At 40.0% G+C, this 25,748-nt stretch overlaps 2 protein-coding genes across 2 annotated transcripts; both read right to left on the bottom strand.

Moving 5' to 3' along the window:
* Positions 1-2,795: 2,795 nt before the first annotated feature.
* Positions 2,796-6,366, bottom strand: LOC143858639 (putative pentatricopeptide repeat-containing protein At3g15930). Its single transcript, XM_077369333.1, has 2 exons — positions 6,331-6,366; positions 2,796-6,201 (listed from the first exon to the last, which is right to left on the bottom strand). The coding sequence occupies exon 2, from the start codon at positions 6,094-6,096 to the stop codon at positions 4,600-4,602; it is 1,497 nt and encodes a 498-aa protein (XP_077225448.1). The 5' UTR covers positions 6,097-6,201; positions 6,331-6,366; the 3' UTR covers positions 2,796-4,599.
* Positions 6,367-14,418: 8,052 nt separating this feature from the next.
* Positions 14,419-23,413, bottom strand: LOC143858498 (E3 ubiquitin-protein ligase WAV3-like). The gene is made up of 2 exons (XM_077369136.1): positions 22,461-23,413; positions 14,419-16,796 (listed from the first exon to the last, which is right to left on the bottom strand). The coding sequence occupies exons 1-2, from the start codon at positions 22,692-22,694 to the stop codon at positions 14,880-14,882; spliced, it is 2,151 nt and encodes a 716-aa protein (XP_077225251.1). The 5' UTR covers positions 22,695-23,413; the 3' UTR covers positions 14,419-14,879.
* Positions 23,414-25,748: the final 2,335 nt, after the last annotated feature.

Here is a 25,748-nt window from a genome sequence, read left to right as displayed (position 1 = left end):
TCGGAGAAGATCTCGTGGTTCCCACGTTGCTGCCGCGTGGAGGGGCAAGATTGTCTACGTTGCTTATGCGTAGAGGGCTTATCCCACATCGGAACAATGACATGGCTTTGAATGAGTTATCAGGGAATGGGCACCCTCTGGCTAGCTTATAAGGGTGTGTTCTACCCCAGGTCTCTAAATCACCTCCACTTTTATAAATCTACATTTTGAGCTAGGCAATCACCGGAACAGCCCGGGGACAAGAGAATGAGTAGACATGGACCTCTCCATTCATAACTGAAAATTTTAATGCCCCGGTAACACAGGCATCACCAGTTCACCACAACTTCAGAGTTCTATCAACACGGCTGTCAAATTTAGATTTTGGTACATTTCTGGCAAATTGAAGGACGACACAAAAAAGATGAATTCAATGAAGATAGATTCCAAGGGGCTGTTTGGATACATGGAAAATGAATTTTCCAGCATTTGGTAAACTCATTTTCTATGGAAATTTTTTTCCAAAATCAAGAACTTTTCAAGAAAAATGTAAACACATTAGACCTGGAATTTCTATTTACATGGATTTTTTTTCCATGATGTTTTTTCCCTGGATCGAATGTAAATGTGAGAAATAAGGGTCCATTTAAAATGCATTAATGTAACAAGCAATGCATGTCCACAAAGTACACAAGGCACATATAAAGGCTGTGTGACAAAGTGATATAAGCTAGAGTCTATGCAACCCTTTAGCCATCTTGATTCATAGACATTAATCTTCTTACTTGAACCAGTTCATCTGCATCCTACCCCACTTCTCTTCCTGTACAGAAAGATCTCAAAGCAATTCAGTTGCTAACAGAACCTTCCAAGCAGAGTTCAAACCCAACAGTCATAGAACATCAACATCACCTTACACATTATAGCTTTCACAGATCTTGAAAGTTGAAACACAATTTATGGAAAAGAAATGCAAGTAGCCATCTCAGAACTCAACACTCCAAGTTGGTCAATTCATCATCCTTTCCTCGCTGAAGTGACACTGATCAAAAAATTACGGAAGAACTTACGGAACCAACAGACTTGGACCCAAAGCCTGTATCCTGTACTGGATCAGCTTCTCCATGAATGGGGAAAGACCTTACAGTCTACAAAGCAGAACAAAAAAATCTCAAGAGAAAAAACACCAGATAACATAAAAGCAAGCCTAATTCTAGGATCGGTGGAAGAGAAAATTGCCTCAAAACCTGCCTCAGGGAGTGATTTTAAGCTTTCTCTCATAAGATCCATGGAAACTTCTGAAATAACCACCAAATTATGGATCCCTCTATTACGAACCTTTTTTTTTTTTTTTGAAATGGTTCCTCTATTACGAACCTATTTAGGTTCGTAACGGATTTGATCTTCTTAGAGGGAAGATAAGCCTCTTGATCCACTTCGAGGGAAGGATCAATCATCCTTTGTGCACAAGACATGATTTCTCAAACAAGTTTCTTCATTCCTTCAAAGAGGGCTGCGTACATGTTATTTATAGAAAAACCCCTAATCTAGATAATCCTTATCTAAAAGTAGGGCTGGCAATTTCACCCGAAAAAGCGGGGATCCGCCCCGCCCCGCCCCGTTTGGGGAGGGGATTCCCCGATTTGAAAGGGGAAGGGGAAGGGGAAGGGGAATATAAAAATTCCCCGGTGCGGGGAGGGGAAGGGGATGGAGTTGTCCCCGCCCCGCCCCGCTAATCAATGCCATTTTTTGTAAATTTTTAAGTGTTTTTTTTAAGGAAAACTACTAGAAGCTCTGTGGATCGGCTACAAGATTCCCCCAAACATAAACTTAGCTTGTCTTTTCCTTTTAATTAGCTTCTGAGAGCATTTTGGGAACTATAATAACCTTTTCACAGATGTTGAAATAATAAAGACAAGCTGAGAGCCTGAGACGCTGAGTGTATGCAATTATCAAAAAATCGTAGTGCCAACAGAATTTTAGGGTTGGATTGCAGGTTTTAATTTTCAACAAGAAAAATTTAGCTACTAGAAATTTGTTTCATGTCAGCACTAGACTGAATTGCAGTTAAAGAAATAAGTCATTTGTTGATTTTGTTCTCTTCTCCATTCTCATTTCTCATGCTCATCTGAGGGTTAACATGCTATACAGAATGAACTAATGAACATTATTTTGCGTGTGTGAGCGCCCACTTATGGACTTTTAAAGTTCATTGTGACTACTGAAATAGTTACTTTTTGCACATTGGCTGCCTGTTAATGAAGGTAATCCTGGTGCTCATTTCCTATTTATCATTCCATAATTTATGCAGAAAATTGCTGAAAGATGAGGTCCTGTTGTTATTTATGTTTGTTGTCTCATCCATGCATTTCTTATTTTGTCTATCTGTTTGTTGATCACATGAATAGAATCATAGCATTCATCACAATATTGTCTGTAATGGACGTAGAAGAAAGAAGCTCTGTTTGCTGGTTTGGTTGGGTTCCAAAGAGGGGGCGGGGCGGGGATTTTGTCCCCGAAGGATGCGGGGAGGGGAAGGGGAAGGGGAAGGGGAAGGGGAAGGGGATTAGATATTCCCCGCGGGGAGGGGAGGGGGATTCCCCACCATCCCCGCAGAGGGGAAGGGGAAGGGGAGGGGGAAAATTCCCCGCAGAGGGGAAGGGGAAGGGGACCCCAACATCCGGCCCCGACCCGCCCCGTTGCCACCCCTATCTAAAAGACTCCTACCCATAACAAACTCCACACAAATCTAAACTAATTTATTCAACCCAAGTGGGGCAATCTAGGTACTCGCCCTCACCCCGATGCGTGCCGAATATGGATTCTCCAAAAAACGGATGGAAATCTTCCCCAAATAAATCTCCTAAGTTTTAGGCTTCTAAATGTTTTATTTGAGTTATTTAAGGTTGTAGTTGTTACTAGGAATCATGGCTGATATTACTTTTCCTGATTTTTCTCATTGTTCCTTATCTTTGGGGTTATGCTGTTATCCATGAAACTGCAAAACGCGGGCTGTAATTGCTCTATTTAAAGGGCATGTTTATCATTAATAAAGGTGAAGAGAATTTACAGCAAAATGGAAACTATGTTTTTAGGAGAGTAATGGCTCTTCTCGAACCAAGCCGTTAGGAGGTCCCGGTTGCCTCAAATCAACCATCCCCTTCTCTATTCTTTCTTTTTATTTTGTTTATTTGTGTTACGGCCAATTAGGCACGTAACACACCCCGACGCCACAACAACCAAGTATGTCAAACATTTTTGAGAATCCAAAAGAACAGTAATCTAAGCACCAACTGACCTTATATTCTTGAATTGCCCTCTTACGCTTCAACTTCCTGACTTTGACAACACATTAGTCTGTACGTATATAATTAATGGAGATAATGAGATTACAAGAGTACCTTCTCCAATCCTCTTAACCTGAATCGAAAGAATTTTACAGCCCATTAGCCTCAATCCTTATATCTGGACAAAGAATAAGGTTCTAAAATATGTCTCAACCTAGTGAATTTTCCTATGACCTTCTACGCCCTGTTCCATCATTAGAATCACTCCTCAAATTAGTCTATTATGTCTGTCAACCTTCTCAAGCTATACCAACAAAAAAAAAGCCTTCTCAAGCTACTTCTGAACCTCGCAGATATGAGAAGGTTTGGTGTCCCGAAGTAGCTTATATTTACTTCTTATTTGCCGCTTACATGTTTTTTGAATGGTGAAGCTATATTAATGAGGAAAGCAAAAGGAAACACCTAGACTGAAATGGTCAAGGGTCAGATTCAAAATACCAAAATGAGATACAATGGCCCCTCAAGAAGGAAGATGATAAAAACCTGATAACACATCTCTCTTTCTCCACCCCAATCCAAGCCAACAAATCCACTTTGCCATTGGCGAAACAGAGGACGCGCTGAAGAAAAAGCATGTCCCTCCACAGTGTCCAAGCTTTCCTCTAAAGCGCATGTGACCTTTACGGTGACGTTAACAGAGTCCTTCTTCACAACCAGGAAATCAAGAAGGAGGAACAACCAAACAGATCCCACTCATAAGCACAAGGACCTTGGACTCATTGGTGGCAGCCACTCCAATAGGCCCAGAAAAGGCTCAAAATAACAACTCTCTCTCCACACTACAAAGAAGCCCCTCAATGCCGGTGGGACCTAGGTTTCCTAAGCTCAAACTGTCAAAATTAAAGTTATAGAATCCATGTAAAGGAAGGGACCATCTAAGAGACGAATGATAGGCCACACTCAATAAGATAACAGGGGTCAGCGAGCAGATGTTCCCCATCTTTACCAAAGGCAAACAGCCCCCATGTTATTCAGTATGGGGAGCCTGCATGACAAGAGCAGGCAGCAGGCATGGTGCATGGGACCAACCACTTCTATTTCTCGCCATGCCAGCCTGGCAACAGTTCGGCACGAAGTGATTCATCATGCTCAAACATGAGCCGATCGTTCGTTAGGGACGGTTTATAGATCATCAAATCCCCACAAATGGAATGAGAAGTAGGTCCATGTAAATGATCGAGACCTCGGAAACAACAACGCTCCTTCCCCATATGGAGTTCAATTTCCAACTTTGATATTCCGCTGAAGTCAACATAGTCAGCAACATCATATGCTAACAACAGATATACTCAATATAGTCAGGAACACCATGTTGTAACAACTCAAGGGTCGTATAAATACTCTCTGACTTGGGATGACTTTCATCCCTTGCAGTAAACAGGTGCATTTGCCCCTTTATCTCAGTCGAACTAAATCCAAATTCCTTCTTTGCTTCTCTTTCCCTCATACATCTCCTCATCTCACTAACCTCCACCCATCTCCCAACAGCCGCATACATCTCCATGACCATCAAGCACGCAGCTGCATTATCAGATTCGAGCTCAAGAACCCTCTCGGCCGCATACACCCCCAATTCCAAATCCCCAAAAATCCTACACCCATTCAACAATGTCCTCCAAAAGATAGCCACAGGTTCAAAAGGCATCTTATCAATCATCTCAGCTGCTTCTTTGAGCATCCCAGCCCGTGCGAGGATATCAACCATGCACGCATAATGCCCGGGTTCTCGAAAAACTTGGTGATCCTTACGCATACTGTTAAAGTATTGCCACCCTTCTTCTACAAATCCACAGTGGCTGCAACCTTGAAGAACACCCAAAAAACTGATTTTATCAGGTAGAAAACCTAATTTCTGCATCTTATGAAATAATATGATTGCCTCCGCACCATAACCATGTTGCCCATATCCCATAATCATAGAATTCCATGTGACTATGTCTGGTTGAAGCATACCATTAAAAACACATCTTGCAGTATCCAAGCTCCCAGACTTTATAAACATAGAGATGGCCGAATTTACCACGTGGGTATTACTATTAAGTCCTCTCTTAAGGGCTTGAGAATAAAGTTGTTGGCCTATGGAGAGTGCAGCTAAATCTGCGGCAGCAGCCAAAACACTAGTAAATGAATGGGAATTGGGGCTCTTTCCTAATGATAACATCTCTTTAAAAAGGATTAGAGCCTCAGATGCTAAACCACTTTGTTGAAAGCCAGATATAATTGCTGACCATGTTATGGAGTTAGGGTCTGGCATTTGCTTGAACAATTGCCACGAGTCTGCGATTAGGGAACCCTGAGCAAGCCCAGAAATTATAGTTGTCCAGGTAACAATATCTTTATCTTTAGCAGGCATGATTATAAAGAGCTTTAATGCAACATGCATTTTTCTTTCACTTGTGTAAGCCATGATCATGGTATTCCATGACACAGTATTTCTTTCACACATTTTGTCGAACATCTCCCGTGCATCTGTGATCCTCCCATTATCAATGTAACCTCTTATCATTATGTTCCAAGCAATGCAGTCTCGATACTCCATTTCTTCAAAGATTTTCCTTGCATCATCAAGTTTCCCTTTCAGCGAGTAAGCTGATATTCTTTTGGTCAATGATACCAAATCTCTCTTCTCCACACCCTTGTCAGGCAGCCCATCAATGAAAATTTTATTTTGGGCATTACTAATGGAGCTCACAATTTGCTTTTGAAACAATTGATATGTTGTATATATAGTTTTCATTCTCACACATACCTTTCGTATTGGGTTAGCCATACTCTTAAACTTAAAGAGTCCATTTTCAAAGGAAAATATCAGCTATGCATTCATGCTTAACTTGGTAGAAGTGAGGTTCCCTCTGCAATTCAAAAGAGAGACATCCTGCACAATTTTTTGAAAGGACAGAAAACATTACTGACTATATATTATTATAAGTGAGTTGGAAAAATAGGGCTACGTGGGAAATTCTTATTGAGAAAAGAAATAGTAATTCATAAGGGCCCAGGATACCTTGACTTCTTTTGGGCATCCACATGTCTAATGAAATTATAGAAACTTTCCATTTAATAACTTAATCAGTAACAGACCTCTACAGAAAAAGAAAAAAAAACAACTGTTGCTTTTCTTATTGTTTCGCCTCTATTTTTGAGAAAATAGAGTTTTTTCTGCACATTCAATTAGTTTCTTGGACATGGTTGATATTATATATTAGGGGTAGCTTTTTCATTTATTATGTTTCATTATCATTCCCCTCAGTTTTTCCATGATTAGTTAATTAATCAGGGACGTTATGTAAATGTTTATTAATGGAACAAAACTTGGGTCAGGTCGGGGTCTGAGGAACTTTCCTCAGGCCCCCTATAATAGCAAAGAGTGTGGGGGTGTGGAAATATCAATTCCCTGCTTACTTTTTATTTTCAGAAGTAACTGATATTTCCACACCCCTTGCTATTAGACTATTAGCAAGAAGGGCCGACCTGAGCCAAGTTTCGTTCTTATTAATGGATCTCCGAATTCATTTTCCAGAACTTAATTTCTACTTTTATCGTGGTATCAGGATCCAAATGAAGAACACCGGCCCTACAACAAAAAACTTCAACCAAATCCTTATCTCAGGATTGACACTAGAAATAAGGAGATTTTGGTGTTGAACATAGCGTGGTGATGTCCACTTAGGCACAAAACAGGTTCCAACTGAAAGCTCTCTCATTGAAAAAATATATCATGTTTCTTCTACAAAATTTAGGAGCTATTTGATGGGGATTCCATGGATTTGAAATTGTACAGTTGCTTGATCATTTTTCTTTCCTTGAACTCCTATTATAGTTGGCATGGTATCTTTTGATTTTTGGGTTAGTAAATGTCCAGAGTTCATAACATAGTTCCCAGAGTTCATAACATAGTTCTCTACTTGCAATGAAACAATGTTGCAAGAATGTATAAGTTACGCTAGGATACAGGGAAATTCAAGGAAATTCAACTCTGGTGCTGATACATGTAGTGAAATTCAATGAGTCTCCTTCAATCACAAATGAATCCTTGAAATTAGACAATGGAAGTCTCATTCCCAGTCTAAAAGTTTGAAATTAGAACCTCTACTTCGATTCACAGGGAAAAAGTCAATCTTGCCATCCCAAATGATCCCAAACAGTACCTCAACCCCTACCAATCTCAAATCACACATAGAAGAGCCATTGAAGTTCAAAATTAGTTGATTTTCCATGAGAGGGCTTCCATCTCTCCACAACTTTGCTAGGAAATTCATGGTTATGTAGGATTTCCTTCCAACATCATCTTAAGACCTCATCTCTAAAGCCTTGAAATTCCTTAGGAATGTAGGACAAAAAAGAGTGATGCTAGGAAAATAAGAATGCTTTCCCCTTGAAAAAAATTAGCGTACTAATTGCATGACATGTATGCGACGAAGAGAAAGAAGAATGTCAAAATCGTAGAACTGAATCAGCTTCCAACTAAAACAACTAAAATATCCCCATTACACACTTAATAAGGTATTTTTATCATTTTTATCTTTCGTTTATTATGACTGAAATGGAACTCACCCGATTACACTCTCTTTTTACCTCGGTCAGGTTCTCATCCAAGCCCAAGTTTTGCATAACCAACCAAGTCAATCAAAAATTCCTTTGACTCGCCCGAGTTAAGTAAAAGTTGATCGCATGAATAATTGATTCCCCGAATCAACTGCCTTTTACCTTGGCTGAGTTGAGTTTGCATTTTGATCTGGAGTCTGGACATCATCCAATGGAAAGCAGTAATTCTAGGATGACTCAAGAAAGACCATGGCCAAAATGTGGGTGCCACGGGTTCTTCAAGTCCAACAAGGAACCAATATAGTGACTTAACCAGGGGATCAATGTATCGCTTCAATATTATAAAAACAATCTTAACAAAAACTCTTGCATTACCCTCTTCATGCATGGCTCTTCTAAAGGTAGGAGTACAAACAATGCTACCCTTCATCCTTGGAATAAAGTTCATCACCCAAGCTCCTAAATCTAGCAACCTTGACAATATATATCTTGAAAGGAATGTTTGGAATAAATGACATCACCCCAAGGGTCCTCCTAGAAACAAACATTATCACACACTCTTAAACTGCACCTACTACCCTTTTTTTAATGGCACACCCACTACCTATTCGAAGAAACTCACCGACCTCACAAACGTCCCTTCCATTGCCTGAGACGCATCCCTATATACACCTCTACAACCCACCCACCTTAACTTAACCATACTTTTTTAAGATGACCTCCATCCATATCATATTCTCGTCCCCAACAAACTGGCGTAGCCATTTTTTCTTTAAACCAACAGATCTCCAAGACAACATCCTTTCTAGATTTGCATATCACTCAATTCACTAAATAGTATTTCTCGTTGTTGTCTAGATCATTCCATACCATAGATAAGATTTTTGAAGCTTTTCTTAACTTATTTATGCCTTCTTCTGCCCTTCATGGAAAATCTCCTCATTTTGTCTTACTAATGGTGCAATTTTTTCCATTGCCTCCTCATGTGCTTGGTTGTACTTGTTTCGTTCACCATCTTGATTTAGGGGCAGATAAACTTGATCTTTGAGCAGTTAAGCGCATCTTCTTGGGTTATTCTCATACTCAACGTGGTTATCGGTGTTACACTAGTCTTGAAAATGCAGTTTGTATGTCCAAATGTTACCTTCACAAGTCCAGTCACTAATCACAATCCATATCCTTCCCTCCAATGTTGTTTGTTCCTAATCTTCCATTAAATTTTCATCTGACCTACCGCCCTTCTGATTGTGTTTCAAGAGCTGAAGAGTGTGAAGACAAGATTGGGGACGATCATGAGTCTAATGGCTCGTCCCTTGCGACATCCAATGCTACCCACCTTGAGATGCAATAAGAAAAGAATGTTGCTTTGGCATTTATCCATTGTCAACCTTCCATTGGTAACTTTATCCTCAATGTTCCCATTGTTTTGTTCTATTGTCAATCTCGTTTGTCAATTTCCAAAGCATTGTACATTTATATTTTCCAATTAGTAGAATTTTTTTTTTGAAAGTTGACGAAATGTATATATTTATACTATGAGAATTACATTGGGGACCAGAGGTCCCAACTTGCATTTACATAGTATAATTGGTCGAGAGCATCCTATTTACTATTGAATTGGTATTCAAAATCGTTCCATTCATAATCCTTTGCTCTATCAAAGCGTCGGACTTCTAAATTCTCATAGGGTCCCCCCGGAATTCCTTCTGGAGCCTGTTGAAGAGTTTTTAGGGATTCCGTCATTTCACTAATTCGTACTAAATAACAAGCTAATAAGTAGATGAAACAAAATAGAAACTACTCTTAATTACAAACATGATAAAAAGCACTAGTCCATCGACCCAGATCTGAGCATACTGGTCTAAAGCCCAACCAACTTCCTAATCCACCAATTAGTAGAATAAAAAGTATGATATTCGAGTTTTTATTGTACATTAAGTTTTTTGGTGATCTGCCACTATTACATCGATATTGGATATTTAGTCATACTCCGTTGATGAGTTTTTCCATGCTTACTTGGGTACATTTGTTTAAGTCGAGATTTAGAATCCTATTGTGATTCATCTGGTTCATAAAATGGTTCAAAATCAAGGGTACAAGAAGGTGACTCCTTGGAGTTATTGATCTAAGAACACAACAGCTATATTGATCTATATCTTGTGTATCCCTAGCATGTACCAAGTTAGTTATAAAAGATTGGTAGAATTGTATGTTTTAAACCAAGCTTTATGGGAACAACAACAAAATTAAAATTATTCAAAGAGAGAGATTGTAGAATGGCAAAGTAACAGATCCGACCAACAAGAGGGTCTTTTCTACTATTTCTTCGGAAAATTTGGGATAAGAAATTGACTCGATCCAGTCGTTCAAATCAACAGATACGATCAACATGATTGTTTTTTATTTTTTGTAGGGCAAAAAAATACATTTGAAACGAGGACGATTTCTTATTTGATTTGATTATTCGATCGATAGTGAAACACAAGGCTTCTTCAATTGGATCCGCTTGTTTGAACTCATATCCTTCTATTTATTGAATTCTATTGAAAATCTGAGGATGTTTATCAATATATTCATGTAGTTAAGAGATTTAACTCCAAATAAGATGCCCAAGTTTCAAAAACCCCAAACCTTTGCAGGATAGAGAGAGAGATAGATGAATAAGACAAAACTTGGTAACAAGTCAGTCTATGTGGCTATTCTCTCATGCAACAGTCAGCCACGAAATGAGTTCCCGCAAAATTGCCCAGTAAATCCAAAGAAATTAATATTCATCAAATTTTTTTAGGGAAGCGATATATCCGCCCCTTTTGATTACTTGGGACACCCAGCAGGTGTACGAGGCAATCAGCCGCATTGAATCCTTCTGACATAAAGTACATAAGCCCCCCTGCAATCATTGATACACTGCTGCTGGTGCTTTTATATTTTCAAAATATTTTAGTTTTCTGGAGAATTTTGTGACTACGGTGGGAATGAGGAAAAAATCCAATCCATTCGACCCATTCTGAGTTGCATAATGCTTCAAGATTGTTAGAGTAATTAGGTCAAGCAAGAGGTTGCTTGAAGCATTACACCCAAGGTATCTAATTTGGAATACCAAGTTTGTTGCCTCCAGCCCCTATATATATTAGATACACTAGGGTTTTAATAGGTTAGTGGGCTCTGTCCCAAATAGGCCCACTACACAGGTCCATTATCTTATTGGGTTTATATTAGAACATACATGGGTTATATTATATACCAAGCAGTTGTATGATGAATGCGCATAGCAAAAGCACTAGTTGGTTGGGGACACTTGCTTAATGATCCAAACCATTTATTTCTAGTGGCGGTGAGTAAGAGGGGGTAAGACATTTTAGGGTAGACCACTTCGGGTGCTTTTATATGCTCTGTGAGCTTCAAGTCTCATAGGATGATCCAATAACTTGTTCAGCTAATATCTTATCCAACAACAGAAGTTGACGTGAACAGAAAATAAGCAAGCCATCTAAGGATATAATTAACATTGCTTTGAATTTTTACTTCCTTCACTATTTATTCTGCTTCTCTCTACAAGGACAGATTTTTCTTTTTTTGCCTCGAATGGAGGAAAAGATGGCTCAAAGGAATTTTTTTTTTTTTTCTCTTTAATCTTTTCTTCTGTTCGAGTTGATAAGCAATGGGATTTATGGCAGGCTTGGATACCTTAATATTATCTTCATATAATCTGAATTTAAATAGTTTTGAAGATAAATACAATTATTTTTGCTCACCTCTTTCGATTTCAAGTGGCAGAGCCTTCTCATGGAAGGGCAGATAAAAATGCCATGGAATCATCTCTCTAAAACAATATGGTCAAGGCTTTATTCTTCGACCATGAGGTCGAGATGGTTGATCCCAACTTACCTACCAAAAAAAAAAAAACAATATTTAAAGGGCATTGTATGGAAACCATGGAAAAATTACTCAAGGAATTCCTATCTATCTAATGGGATTTGCTAGCATCCATTGCGGAAGGCATTTCGCGGATGGGCTGTTGCATGTGAGAGCAGCCACATCATGAAGACAAAATCTGCTGAAAAGTGAGCCGGTGTAGCTGCTCTCACATGCAACAGCCCATTCGCAAAATGCCTTCTGCAATGGATACTAGAAAATCCCAGTGACAGCTTTTTGCTGCAGTCGGTGGATGACAAAAGGGTGTTTAAATTGAAAAAGGTTCTCCAATGGGAATAAACGGAAAAAAGAAAGGCGAGGAATTCAAAAAACGAGGTTGGTTATGGAAAGGAGGATATCGCCTGTCCATCTCGGCCTCTCAAGCGCCTTCAGATTGGGAAGAGGAGGCCCATGCGTAGAAAGTCAAAACTTGAGGCTCGCTTTTTGGCCGCTAGAGGCGGTCTCTCTTTATTTAAAAGAGGACTTCTTAGTGGCTTCAGAAATGATGAAATTAGGTTGAGCAATTTTGTAGCTGAAGTCCAAACTTATTACAAGAAGTTGATAACCCTTCCACTCCGGTTATATCGGGGATCGAAGGAGTTTAGGAGAGGAAAAGAAAGTGTAATCAAGATTTCACTTTTGAAGTAAAAGACTTAGAATTGTTGAAGGAATTGGATTACAATGAGAAACTAGCCAGAAAGGAATCCCCTACCCTGAGAGAATTAACTCTGGGGATTTTAAAGAAGCAGTGGAAGCATTTCAATTCGGTCGCTAGGGGCTCTAAGTGGGACCCCATCGGTTCATTGGAAAAGAATACGGTCCAGGATGCCTGCGCGTAGGACTGTCAATCGGGCCGAGCTTGGGCGGGCCTGAGGTGCTCAAGCTCAGCCCATGTCTACACAACGAGCTTCGGGCCAAGTTCGGGCCTGACTAAATTAGAAAATTTGTTGAAGGTGGGATCACATGAGGAACATGTTTCTCGTGACTCGCTGAATCAGGAGGTTAGTCAACTGGTCATAGAGCGTTTGTACCCTGAGGAGGACGTCAAAGGAAAAAGGAAAATTGGTGGAAGAGAATTTAGCGCCACCGGAGGACTGCAGACATCCATCGGAAGAATTCGAAGACATGCTATCTATTGGGGAAGTCTTAGGAATAGGGTATGAGGAGAATTTTAAAGAGTCCTTAGGTTTTTGAGTCTGTTTCAGTATGTGAATCATTAAATCGCTTTCATGCATCAGTACCTTCTCTAGAATCTGAGCTTTTCGAGTCTTTTGGGGGAAAATTCGGGTGTTTGGAGAGACTACCTTAGTTGCTAAGTCACAAGTAGATAACAATCGCGGTGGTCTTAGTGGTGATCAGAGATTCATTAAAAGTTCAAGGGTATTTTTGATTGGTGATACTGGCCTGGGAGTTAGGCCAGAATATGTTAGGTATAGCATATTCAGAAAGGGAGAGGAATAGAAGAGAAAAGGATCCCCTCTGGAACTATTGACTTGTCTTCCGATAGGTGAAGTATGAGCACGGTAAGCAGAATTGAGGTTAAAAGATTGAGACCACAGCAGTAGTACTTCTTCCAAGAATTGAGAACATCCGGTTTCGCTTTGTATGGTTTTCACCAAAATAAGGCTTGAGAGATCTGGATCTTTCGCTTAGTTTTGGTCATCTTGTCTGGAACTCTTTCTATCCTATCACTAAAAGACGGTGGTAGAGTGGCAGATAACAAAGTTTTTTTTATGAAGACAAAGAAAGGTTAGATGGATCGTCGTGAAGGGCAGTTGGTTGGGCATAATCGGGGAAAAGACTCCCTTCGATTGATGGGAGGCACGGAAAGAGGATCCAGAATTTCTTTTTTCCATTCATTTTGTCCCAGGGTACGCCCTGCCAAGTTCTTTCTTTCACACACTATGTCAGCAGGGATTCCATGAATTTTTTTTTCATGGCTGCCAAACAGGCCCAAAATGTCACAAATTTGAAGAAACAGTACAAATTTGAATGAACAACAGGCGAAACAACTCAATACATTGCAAACAAAATAAACCGCCCAAGACCAAAAAGCATCTGAGTTATATCAATTCTAGCCTCATATCTCTGAAGGTGACTGACTGCAAAGGGAGCTTGCCACGCATTGCAACTTCAAACCCGAAAGTGAATATCAATGTAGCAGAAATAATCCTGGACCTATCAGTTCTCAATTCAAGCTAAAAGGGATGAAGATCAATCTAGCAGAAATAAGTCTAGGCCTATCAGTTCTCAATTAAAGCCAAACGGGATGAAAATCAATCTAGCAGAAATAAAGACCAATCTAGCAGAAATAAGCCTAGGCCTATCGGTTTGATTCAAGCTAAAAGGGATGAACACAGAGAGAAAAGAAGAGGAGTAGCAGAATTTTTCAGGAACAAGAACAAATGTAGATTTGACTCCGTTAATCGGTTTTGGACTCATAATCGGATCTCAAAATTCAAAACAAACAGGGCCTAAGTATCTCAGCTAAACCAGAGTCGTTCAAACATGTAGTTTCATTCAACAATTGCCAAAAGCCATCTAAAGTACTTACTACTAATATGAATGAAAAAAAAAAAAAATTTCCTCACCACAGGATACTCAAGGGCCTTCACAAGTATAAAAACAGAGGAGAGAAAATTGAAGGGGGCACTTCCAATAATAGAATAGTAAATATTCAAGGCTTACTTTTACGCTTTTATAAAAATGCACCCCAAGTATCCCCCCACAATTACAAAGCTTTATACCCCCACCGTCTCAGAGAAAATCCTTCCCTGTATGTACAGCACCAAAACTATAAAAGAAAAAAAGAAGTTACACGTCCTAACCTTTCTCCCACCATTTTTTTTTTGAATGATAACCTTTCTCCCACCTTAAAACTATATTCCCCACCTTCACCACCTTATTCCATTTACAAGACACGGAAAAATCCATCATGTAAAAAACTAAAAACCATCTTTCTCTTCCTCCAATTGCCCCCAACCCCGCAAAAAAGAAAAAACCAAGATTGAAAGAAAAAAGAAGAAAAAAAAAGGGACAAAATATAAAGATAGGAGTCAAGTATAATAATTCCATAAATTTTGAACCTAATAATTACCTCGGTTGTGGCGATGGAAGGAATGCCCTACCTGGCCTGATTGGAGGCGAAGGAGAAGGGCCGCCTAGGGGCATAGTCTGGGACCTGGCAAGCATATTGACCATCGATGGTGTCTGGTACGCATGCACAAGACTTGTGCTCTCAGTCGAGTCCCCACGAGCCGTGGCCCTCTGCCACGAGTGTGAGCTCAACCCCGACAGAACGTATGCCCTCCCCGATGCCTCATACACACGCCGGCTTGCCATTCTCTCTTTCATCTCCTTCAGCTCTGCATCAAGAGCTATGCAGAGCTGATCACCGGCCCATGCTGCCACAGATTCAGACAACACCCTACGATGGTTCTCCAGAACAGAGACTGCACCACCTAGGTCACCCCTCTCGGCTAAACCCCGTGCCTCTGCCATTGCCTCGGCGGCTTGGAGTCTATTCCTCTGCCTGTCCACCTCAATTGAGACCACACACCCACCAACATTTTCTGACCTCTGAATAGTTACTTCTTGGGCTTTCAGATTCACCACCTCTTTTGAAATTGGGTCTCTGTAAACACACCCAACTTTCAGAAGTGCTGTCTTCTCCCCTGCATGACCTGTCGGGACATTGATGGACACCAGAAAATCCCTCCCTTCATCTGCATACAAATCCCCAACCTCAATAGACCCTCCCCTTCCATCACTTGACAAGCAGCTTTTGTAGCTGCCTGATTTAATTGAGTTTATATGTACACCTGGGTGCAAACAGTCGACCCCAACAGATAGGTTTTGCACCACCACACTCAGGAGTCCACCAATGCACTGTGCAAATGCATCCTGGATCACATCCTCAGCCTCAATGAATGAGAAGGTCCCACCCGAGGCCTCTGAGATCGAGTGCATTGAGGCAGCATCATGGTCCACCCCAAATCCAAATGTGTGAACTGGAATCTGACAACCCATTCCCCCATTAATGGATGACGGAAGAAGTGACTGGTAGTCTGGCTTTGGATTGGCCCCACTTGGGCCTGTGACAGTATATGTATCCTGCCCATCAGATAAGAGTATGATACTGCAAACTGAGTTCTTCTCCTTACGTTCTTCCAACACCTTGGCACCCTTCCTGAGGCCTTCTGCTATGTTGGTCCCACCACTTGAGATCAGAGAATTCACTGCTTGAATCGCTTGCTGCCGCCCAGAATCCGACATCCGTCGGAGGTTGAAAAGCCGGCGAGCAGTTGATGAGAAGGCAATGACGGAGAGACGATCGGAAGGGCCAAGGTTCTGTATCACGAACCCCATAGCTCGTTTGAGCAATGCAAGCTTAGTACCTGCCATACTGCCACTAACATCAAGCACGGTGACAAGATCAACAGGTGCACATTGAGTTTGATTAGAGATAGGCAAAGTTGTATTGTTTGTGCTCATCCTTGTGAACATAGCCTTGAGATGGATCAAAGCAGTGAAGTTCTCATGGCAGGCAGAGCTTGGCAGAACCGAGAATTCTGGGTATGTTTTTATCTCTAAGGTTTCAGCATAACTATTCTCAGCATCTTTGGCAGGAGAGTTCTTCTCCAACAATTCAGGTTGGGGATCCAAAGGCTCATCGTCATTGAAAACACTTGGTTCAGAAGAGTGGAAGATGGATGGGATCTGTCGAGGGGAATCCATACGAACGGTAGGAAGCCGACGCAATACAGTCATCCAAGCATCATCTTGGGGCCAATCCACGGAGTTGATTCTCGCTTTTCTGTGGATGAGATCAGAAGATGGGCCTTGGACGGGGATCTCCTTCCATTTTGCTCTGCAAACAGGACATACCTGGTTGCCATGTTTCACATTTGAAGCAATGCAATGGAAATGGAAGGCATGTGAGCATTCTGCAGTGAAGAGTGCATGACCATGTCCAGGTTTCATAGTGCGCAAGCATATAGCGCAAGTTTTCTACAAGTATGACAATGAAAAAGGCAGGAAGGTAAGAAAGCAGAAATCTCTTGTATGACTAATCAGACCTGAATACAAACAACTTTGGTCAACTGAGTATTAACAACATAAAAGGTAAGCTTCAGGTTTCAAATCTTAAGATTGTCCCTTGATACAGATTGGAACACATACATTTTAATTAACAGAGGTGTACCAGTACCATACAATAATATACAAATAGATAAGAATTGAAAGCAGAACTTAAGAAAGAGACACCCAGATCAACCCAACAAACTTGATTTTAGGGTCTCATGTGATAAGGTATCAAGTTACATAGGTTACAAGATTTAGCAAAGATGGGAAAAATACACATAAAGCACCATCATATGAAAATCTGTCTTCGGGAAAGTCGAACATGGATGTGTGTGTGTGTGTGTGTGTGTGTCTGAGCGTGTACACTCGCACACACATATATTCTAAAGAAATATATAGAACACCCTATCTAATCATTTTAGTGAAAATAGACATGTAATGTGCTGCTTCATATTTGTGATGGACCCAATTTCACAGCTACACAGTTGGTAAAATGGGACTAGTAACTTGCATATACAGAAATAGTAGCTCAAAAATAAAAATAACTGCTTGTACCTGTAATACTCTTGCATATAATAGGGCAAAAGTAAATTGAGATTGGCTAAGGCCATTACATAGACCGATATCCAATTGAAATGAGCTCCAAATCCACATATTACCCTCAAGGTGTATTCACATACAAACCCCAAGGAATTACAAAGGAAGGGGACTGTTTTGGATGTGTGGACAACACATTGAAGTAGATGGGACTTTTATGAACGTGTTATCAACACTCTGCCACGGTTGGAATTGCAATGGAAATGTAGACACCACCTTGTTGCTGCCATTGACATTTTTCACCATGAATGGAGGATTGAACCAAGGGCACACTACTCATGGAGGAGGTCGTTGATGCTCACTGCATTTGTATCCAAGGAGGAGATGCACTTTCTCTTGGCTGGCTTCACTAACCTAAGTAATCCCACAAACAGAAACTTCATAAAGCAACGAGATGGCATAGAAACCTCTTTCTCACTTGGGCCCCTCTTATAAAATAATTGGAAGATGCCCACCCAAATCACAGTTGGGTGGCAATATCAATCCACCACCCTAGTGAAAATAACCAAAAAGGCCCCTTTTCACGAACAAAATGTCTTGGCCCACATCACATAAACTTCCTTTTTCACTTGGGTGGCAATATCCAATGTCTTATAGCTTGTTGCAATGATGCCCACCCAAAGCCCATGTGAGTGTCCATATCATTTCAGTAACATGGTGAGAATTACCAAAAGGGAGTGGCCCTTGCCCAACATGGGCACACACTCACAAATGGGTGCTCCTATCATTTTAGCACAAAGCCAGAAATAGCACCGAGTTAGTGGTCTTCCCCATTGCACGATCAATTACATATACCAAAAGAGAGGGTGTCGATATCATTTCTACCCTAAGCCAGAGACAGCCTCAATAGATGCCCGTCTCTTGAGCCCTTTGAACGCTAGGTGGCCCAATGGCCCAAGCCCTAGAGAGGGACTCCCACTCCATAGGCTCCATAAGTGGGCCACCTCCACATGATTGGGCCCCACAAATGATGCCTAAACACACAGAAAGGTGTCCCACACAGGCACACAGCCAAAACCCTGCCTTCTTTCCAATCTTTGTCTCACAGAGTGTGCCCCACACGAAGATGGCCCTTGGCTTATGCCCACGTCAACACCATAAGGGAGCCCTCTTGAGAACGACCAAAAGAGTGGCATTTGCACATAACGAACCACGAGCATTGTTCAATGTTCCTAAATCCTAATCAAGAACATTACAATGTTTTTTTTTTAATGGCAACGATATATTTTAATAAGAAAGAAGGGGCAGTGCCTTGAGGATGACATGGTCAGAAACAAGCCAAACAAAAAAGAAAAAGGAAAATACAAATATAAAGAGTCAAGGAGGAAAGAAATAGAACAGTTCCAGATCAGGTCTAGCTACTTCATAGCGAGTGGCTTTATTTTTGGCAGAGCACCATATATGCTGGAATTTGACAGGATAACCCTCAACACAATCGATGATCTTTTCAATTGCATCAGCAGACCTCTGCAGATAGTTTACCCTCTCATTCTTCCAACGAATCACATGGAGAATTTCCTTCCACAACCAGAGCGTCTAGATCCCTAGACTCAACCAAGCGAATCCCAGACAGCAGGGCCTGAACTTCAGCACCGGACTTACCCATCTAACCCAACATACCAGAATCTGCCTGCCTTAAGATGCCGGATGCCATCAACCTGACAAGGGAGGCCCCCCACCTGATGCAGTATTTTCCCATGAGCATTAGCCTTATATATTTGGACTGCATTAGCATTGGGTGTGTTGTAGCTACTTTGTGTTTCTTCTTATAATTAGGCCATATAGTGATGACTTGAGTAGTCTAATGTTTCATTAGGGGTAGTTTAGGAATTTCATATTGTATTAGGGGCTACCTATATAAGGCCCCTTCCCCCTCTCATTTGTAAGAAGTTTTTGAATTGAAATTTTTAGAAAAATTCTCTTTGGAGAGAAAATGGAGATAGAGCTTGGCTCTTCTCCTTATCCTTCATCTTTTCTCTTGGGATTATGGATTTGAAGATTAGTGTGCTAATCTTTCTTCCATGTCTCTCATCTTTTATCATTTCTTGTTGAATGCAAGAATCATACGACGATTCCACGCTTGATCGATCTCGTGCGTCCCCTCGCTCGTAGCATTGATCGAAGCATCCGACGATTCCGCACTTGATCGAGCTCGTGCGTCCCCTCACTCGTGGCGTAGATCGAGATCTATCGTTCTACACAAAAAAATATTTTAAAAAAAAAAGAGAAAAAAATTTCAGATTTATCCAATCTTTGAGATCGTCGAATAACGCTTCCGGATCCACCTGTGTCACCACCCCAACCGGGTTAAGGTTCCAAAAGCTTGATCAATCAAAGTTCAATCTCACAAATTCAAGGGGAGGAAAGTAGAGAAGGTTGGTTTGTGATAATCTTACTCAAATGAACCTCATCCCAAGATTTTCTCATGTGTTGCTCCATGGTTCACAACGCCATGTGCCCCATAAATCAAAGGCAAGGTTCAAAAACAAGAAACCTTGCCCAGTGATGTCTAATGTACAAGAAGTATATAGTTTTTTAATTTCTCCGGACTATGGAATGGGTAATGCACAGGAAAGGTTAGTGTATGGTGAAGGGACACAGCGGAATAGTAAAGTGAAAGTGCATGCAAGTATTTATCTGTCTTTAGCGGTTTCACGTCAGTAGATTTTGTTTCTTTCTCTTGGCCAAGGGGAATGCCCCTGACCTTCCTTACTTGATACTATGTAATGCAAGTTGGGACCTCTGGTCCCCTTTGTAATTTTCATAGCATCAATAAAATTGTCAATTTTATAAAAAAAAGACAAGAAACGGTACACAGGCTCACACACACACACACATAAATATAAATATATTTATTTAGCAAACTTGCAGGAGATACATAATAGAATTTGGAAGAAATATTGAAGACTTCGTCTAGAAATTGTTAACATAAAATTTTGTATTCCAAGCAAAGGATTTCATTTTGACTGTCATCCTAGAAATGATTTCATTTTCAGGAAAGACAAACAAATGGAGGTGGAATTGCTGAGAAAGGGGGTGGAAATATCATTTCCATTTACCTAAGTGCATATGCTATATTTTAAGCACAAAAATAGTTTCTATAGAAGGATTTCTTATTATATTAATTAACTTGATACTTTATAACAATAAAACAAGTTTTTCTGGAACTGCTGAGTCTAGCAAATTGGCTTGACAATGCATTATGGCAGCCCTCACATAATCATTCACTCTGATGTATTAGAATAAATTTAAATCACAGTAATTAGGTAGTCATTACAGGAATGCGCATCCAACCAATGTTTAAATGTTCAACCACGATATGGTCTGTGAGAATATAGAAGCCTTCCTTTTCTTTTCTTGTTGGTGATTTCACCATCAAAATCATCAAATCCATAGAAGAATATAGAAGCCTTTGTAATTTCACAGAAACAGATCTATTTCAGAAATTAATGGAAAACAAAGGTCCATCAAATTCAAACTAAGGGCAATCAAGTAATTCCCTTATGCTAGTGATGAAAAAGTCAATCAGGAAAGATTACCCGGTCTTACCCACCAAAAGAGTGAATGGGCAATTATGAGTTTACTGTTAGAATTACTTTACATTTTCCATTTTGTATGCATTCTACTATTGGAAAGCTTGCCAGTCATGGAATATGGACTTTTGTAAGAAAAGAAGAAAATAAACACCCTAAGAAATAGAGTAGTAACTTTTCTTCTTCAAGGGAAGGGAAAAAGAAAAAGACTCCGATTAACTACCTAAGAAAGAGAGTATTTTTCTTCGTAGGAAGTGAAAAAGAAAAGGTCTTCAATAGTTGATCATTTTCTAATAAGCCAACCGAAACTGGTCCTCAAAGACAATAATACACTATCCCCACAAGAGAGAGAAGCCCAAAAAAGAGAACCATAACAGCAACGTTCAAGCCCATGATGCAAATCAACCAACATTTACAATCAATAAAAGGACAACCAAATTGGCAACAAAAGGTAGAAAAATGGTTGTGTTTATCCGGATTTTCATGGTTAGCATAGAAATTCATGATAACTTGAAGGAGGTAGAGGTCAAAATATGTTGTGATTGGGACCAATAATACAGTTGGCCCCGTCATACGATAGAGACAAGCCCGACCGGTCCAACAGGGCAAATAGAGATCAAAATGTTCCCTATAAAAGATGGGAAATGACAAATGCACCCCTTTTCATCACTAGGGACACCCAGCAGGAGTGTATCAATGACTGCAGAGGGGCCGATGTACTTCATGTCATAAGGATTCAACACGGATTTGATTGCCACGTACACTGCAGTTGGGTGTCCCATGTGATGAAAAGGGGCGCATTTATCATTTGCCTAAAAGATTTGTATCTGCTCTTCTGAAAAAATATAAAACGCGAAAAAACTATATTTAGAATAATAAAACGTGTTTAACTGTAGTTAAGTTATTAAAATTCTCTAACTGGAAAAAGGAAAAGAGAAGAAAAAAAAAAAGCTAACAATTGTATCTATCCGTAAAATAGGTAAATTCAAACAAGAAAAAATCAATACAATTTGTCATTCTTGTCTCGAGTAGGAGTATTAGAATAAAACAATAAAAAAAAGGCAATAAATTCACACCACCTTAGGATAATTCGCACCCCTTTAAACGTTAAAAAAAGGGTTAAAGTCTGCCAAAAGAGTTCGAATTATCCTCCCCCTAAACGGATAAAATCCCCCCTTTAACGGTTTCTGTAAGAATGGTTCACTGCTTGAGGATAAATTCACCGTTTGCCTTCAAAACTTAACGAATAACGTTAAAAGGGGGATTTTATCCATCGGAGGGGGGAAAATATCATTCACCTAAAAAAACATAGCAGTTTCTCGAGCGTATAATTCCAAAAGAAGAAAATTACGAGCTCACCATAAAACTCTATCTGAAATGATTGGGAAAAAATCCCCGTAAATACACGAATATTGCGAAAATCAGACTAGAAAATGATGAAATGAAGATGAAAACAGCATACCTTTGAAGATCTGCTGCCGACTTTGGAAAATCGGAGGCCGGACGAAGATGGAATCTGCGAAGTTGCCGTTGAGTGGTCGGAATCTGACTTTCCGGCCACCGGAGAAACTGTAGAGGCGTCAGAAAACCTCCCGTCGGCATCCAATGACGGAGAAAAATCGTCATGAGTTCCAGGAACGTACATACAGAGATTTAAACCTAGAGCGACCTTCGCTTTTCTCCATTTAGTTGACATTTTCTACTAGATCTGAGCCGAAATGTAATAGATCCGAAACCGGGCAAGGTAGAGAGCTTCAAATCAGAGATAGTTAAACGATTTTTATTGTTTTAACATCTCAAACCTCAAAAGAAACGCAAAAAACAAAATCTTAGCTCCTTTGTTTGCGCTTTTTTGTTTTCCTTCAAAGATCTTCAAAACTAATGAGCTTCTAGTTAGGGTTTTGAGAGATTTAAAGCTAGAGAGACCATCACTTTCCTCCATTTACTTCCCATTTTCTACTAGATCTGAGCCGCAGATGAAATAAATGGAAGAGATCGTGAATCGTTAATCGGATAGGGCAGAGAGCTTCAAATCAGAGATAATTAGAACATTTTTAGGGTTTTAACATCTAAAACCACAAAAGAAACACAAAAACAAAATCTTAGCTCATTTTTCTGTACTTTTTTATTTTCCTTCCAAGATCTTCAAACCAATGAGCTTCCAGTTAGGGTTTCGAGATCCCAAACCAGAACCAGAACTCTTTTGTTCTGCGATCTTCGAAAGGAATAAATCCTCAGTCCAAGAACTACAGAATAAAAGAAGAAACAGAAGCAAAGAGATTTTTATACTTCAATGTTCTGGACAAATCGAATCTAGGTCAAGAAAAGGACTTAGTCGCAAAAAAGAGTTGAGTTTCCTCTCTTGTCTTGGCCGCCATTAGAGCTCTGGTTTTGACCTTGGATCAAGGGTCAGATGGAGCGAACCGTTTTGGTTGAATTAGGAAAGTCTAGGACTTTATAGTCATGAATTTCCCAAAGTACCCTCCCAACAGTAAATTCAGGGCACGGTTCCGAAAAAGGCCCGGGGAAATCATAAATTTACTAGCATGTCCTCACTGTAAGTGGGGAAGTTTAGTTTAGAACGCTGTCTTCCCTCATCTAAAATATATATAAAAAAAAAAAAAAAACTTAATTCAGCCATAAAATTAACTTTGAAAGATTATTTCTAATCAATCCCTAAGTGCTACTTATAATACGTTGAGATTGTGAGAACGACTAGGCCGATGGTACAAATCGATGTTGAGATCAATCCTAGGGTCCCACAAGGGGCATGTATGTGGGATCAAAACCAAATCATGGTGTTCTCAATGGCATTTGGCTTTACAATAAGAGAATTTATAGGATGCCCGACCGTTAAAATCTCAAGGGCTAGGTGGGAAACCACCTGGCCCTTGGATTTTTATCTTGTCAAAACAGGCTAAGTGGTTTGCCACTTGGCCTAAGGGCATGTGGTTTGCCACCTAGCTCTTGAGATTTTGCCGGTCGGGCATCATATAAAATCTCTTAAAATAGAAACAACAATGTTCGCTATAGCATATAGACATATTTAGAAAAAATTATTTACAAGATTAAACTTTTTTTTTTCCTTTCCTGTACAAAAAGAAACTTTAAATTAATGGTGCACCAGCTCCCACGGCTCTAAGACTCCCCATCAAAATTTAACTTCAACCACCCATAGGCGGAGGGGTCCATTTTAACTTGCGAAAGTTACTATTATTTGAAAAAACCCTTGTACTATTATTACAAGTAGTAATAACTTATACGGAGACATATTTGCATGGGTGCAATTATAAACAGTAAGAAGGAGTCGGTAATTTATGGATTTAGTGGGGGTATTTATGATCATATAAACATGTCGACCCACAGTTTGTTAGCAAAGCCGATAAGGCAGGGAGAGTGAATGGGCACACCGCACACTCCACTCCACAACTTCAACCTAAAAGTAATAAATGAGAGACAAGTCCTCGTTGTATGGGCAACATTAAAGGTCGTGCATGTATACTTTTTTGAAAAAGGAAAGCCTTAATTTTCTCTTTCTCTCTAACCAAAAGCCTTTGTAGTGGGTTGTAACTTATATTGACAGAAACGCCCTCTGTACTTGCCGTATGACCAGCTCCCATGTCAAACCTTTGGGCCCTTAATCATCCCCTCCTCGTCTTTAAATTTCAACTTCCGGGCCTCTACATACCACCTCACTTCTTTAAATAGTGACATTTCAAAAGAACAAAAAGGATATTCCAAACTAGATACATTGGGTGTAATGCTTTAAGCATCCTTGCTTAAACCCTAATTACTCTAACAATCTTAAAGCATTACACCCAAGGTATCTATTTTAGAATACCTAGTTTGTTGCCTCCAGCCCCTATATATAGAGATACACTAGGGTTATAAGAGGTTAATAGGCTCCAGCCCAAATGGGCCCACTACACCTGATCCTCATATTAGAACATACATGGGTTATATTATATACCCAACAAATATCACCTTATTTAAACTCTCTCTCTCTCTCTCTCTCTCTCTCTCTCATCGTGAGATTTCATAATATACAGGTCAACCTTTCGAACTGGAACTGAATCTATGGGTATACAAGAGACACCATTACATAGCGAATTGAAACACATTACATAGCAAAGTGAAGCATTTTAACAAAGAGAAAGAAATTAAAAAGCATCACTAGCTTATGACATTTGCGATATTGAAATCATATACCTTCATCATCGTTACACAAGGATAGTCATAGCTCGTTCTTTACCATGTGACACGACATTTTTTTTCCATTACTTTTTTCTTTTTTTCTACTTTTTATCAATTCATGCTCAACAAATTCTTAGATGATCGCATCTAGGGAGGATTGTTGACATTCCTCAATCCCGAATCCAGAAACAAATGTCTAAACACACCTCAGAAGTGCTCACTCACTGTGAGCTATTCTTAGCGACAATGCTCTTCACACTAGAGAGACATATAGATGGCTTTCTCTTTTGAGAAAAGCGTTCCTACGCTGCAGCGCAGGGAGCTTAAATGTGCTTTAGTTGTTTATAAAGCCTCTCATTGGTTCGTATAGCGGGTTCCCCTTTGAAACGTATAACGGGTCCACAAGAAGGAACCAATTGGAGGCTTTATAAACAACTTAAGCGTAGTTAAGCTTGCGCTGCAGCGCAGGAATGCTTTTCTCTATTTCTCTTTTATATATTTAGTGATTTTCTAGGCAATTTTGCAGACTTTTTAGCAGATTTTGTCTGATTCATTT

Source organism: Tasmannia lanceolata, unplaced genomic scaffold, assembly GCF_043159265.1.
Source record: "Tasmannia lanceolata isolate RefF3 unplaced genomic scaffold, GAP_Taslan_0.1 ptg000026l, whole genome shotgun sequence".
Classification (NCBI taxonomy): Eukaryota; Viridiplantae; Streptophyta; class Magnoliopsida; order Canellales; family Winteraceae; genus Tasmannia; species Tasmannia lanceolata.
This window is presented reverse-complemented; position numbering and strand designations above follow the sequence as displayed.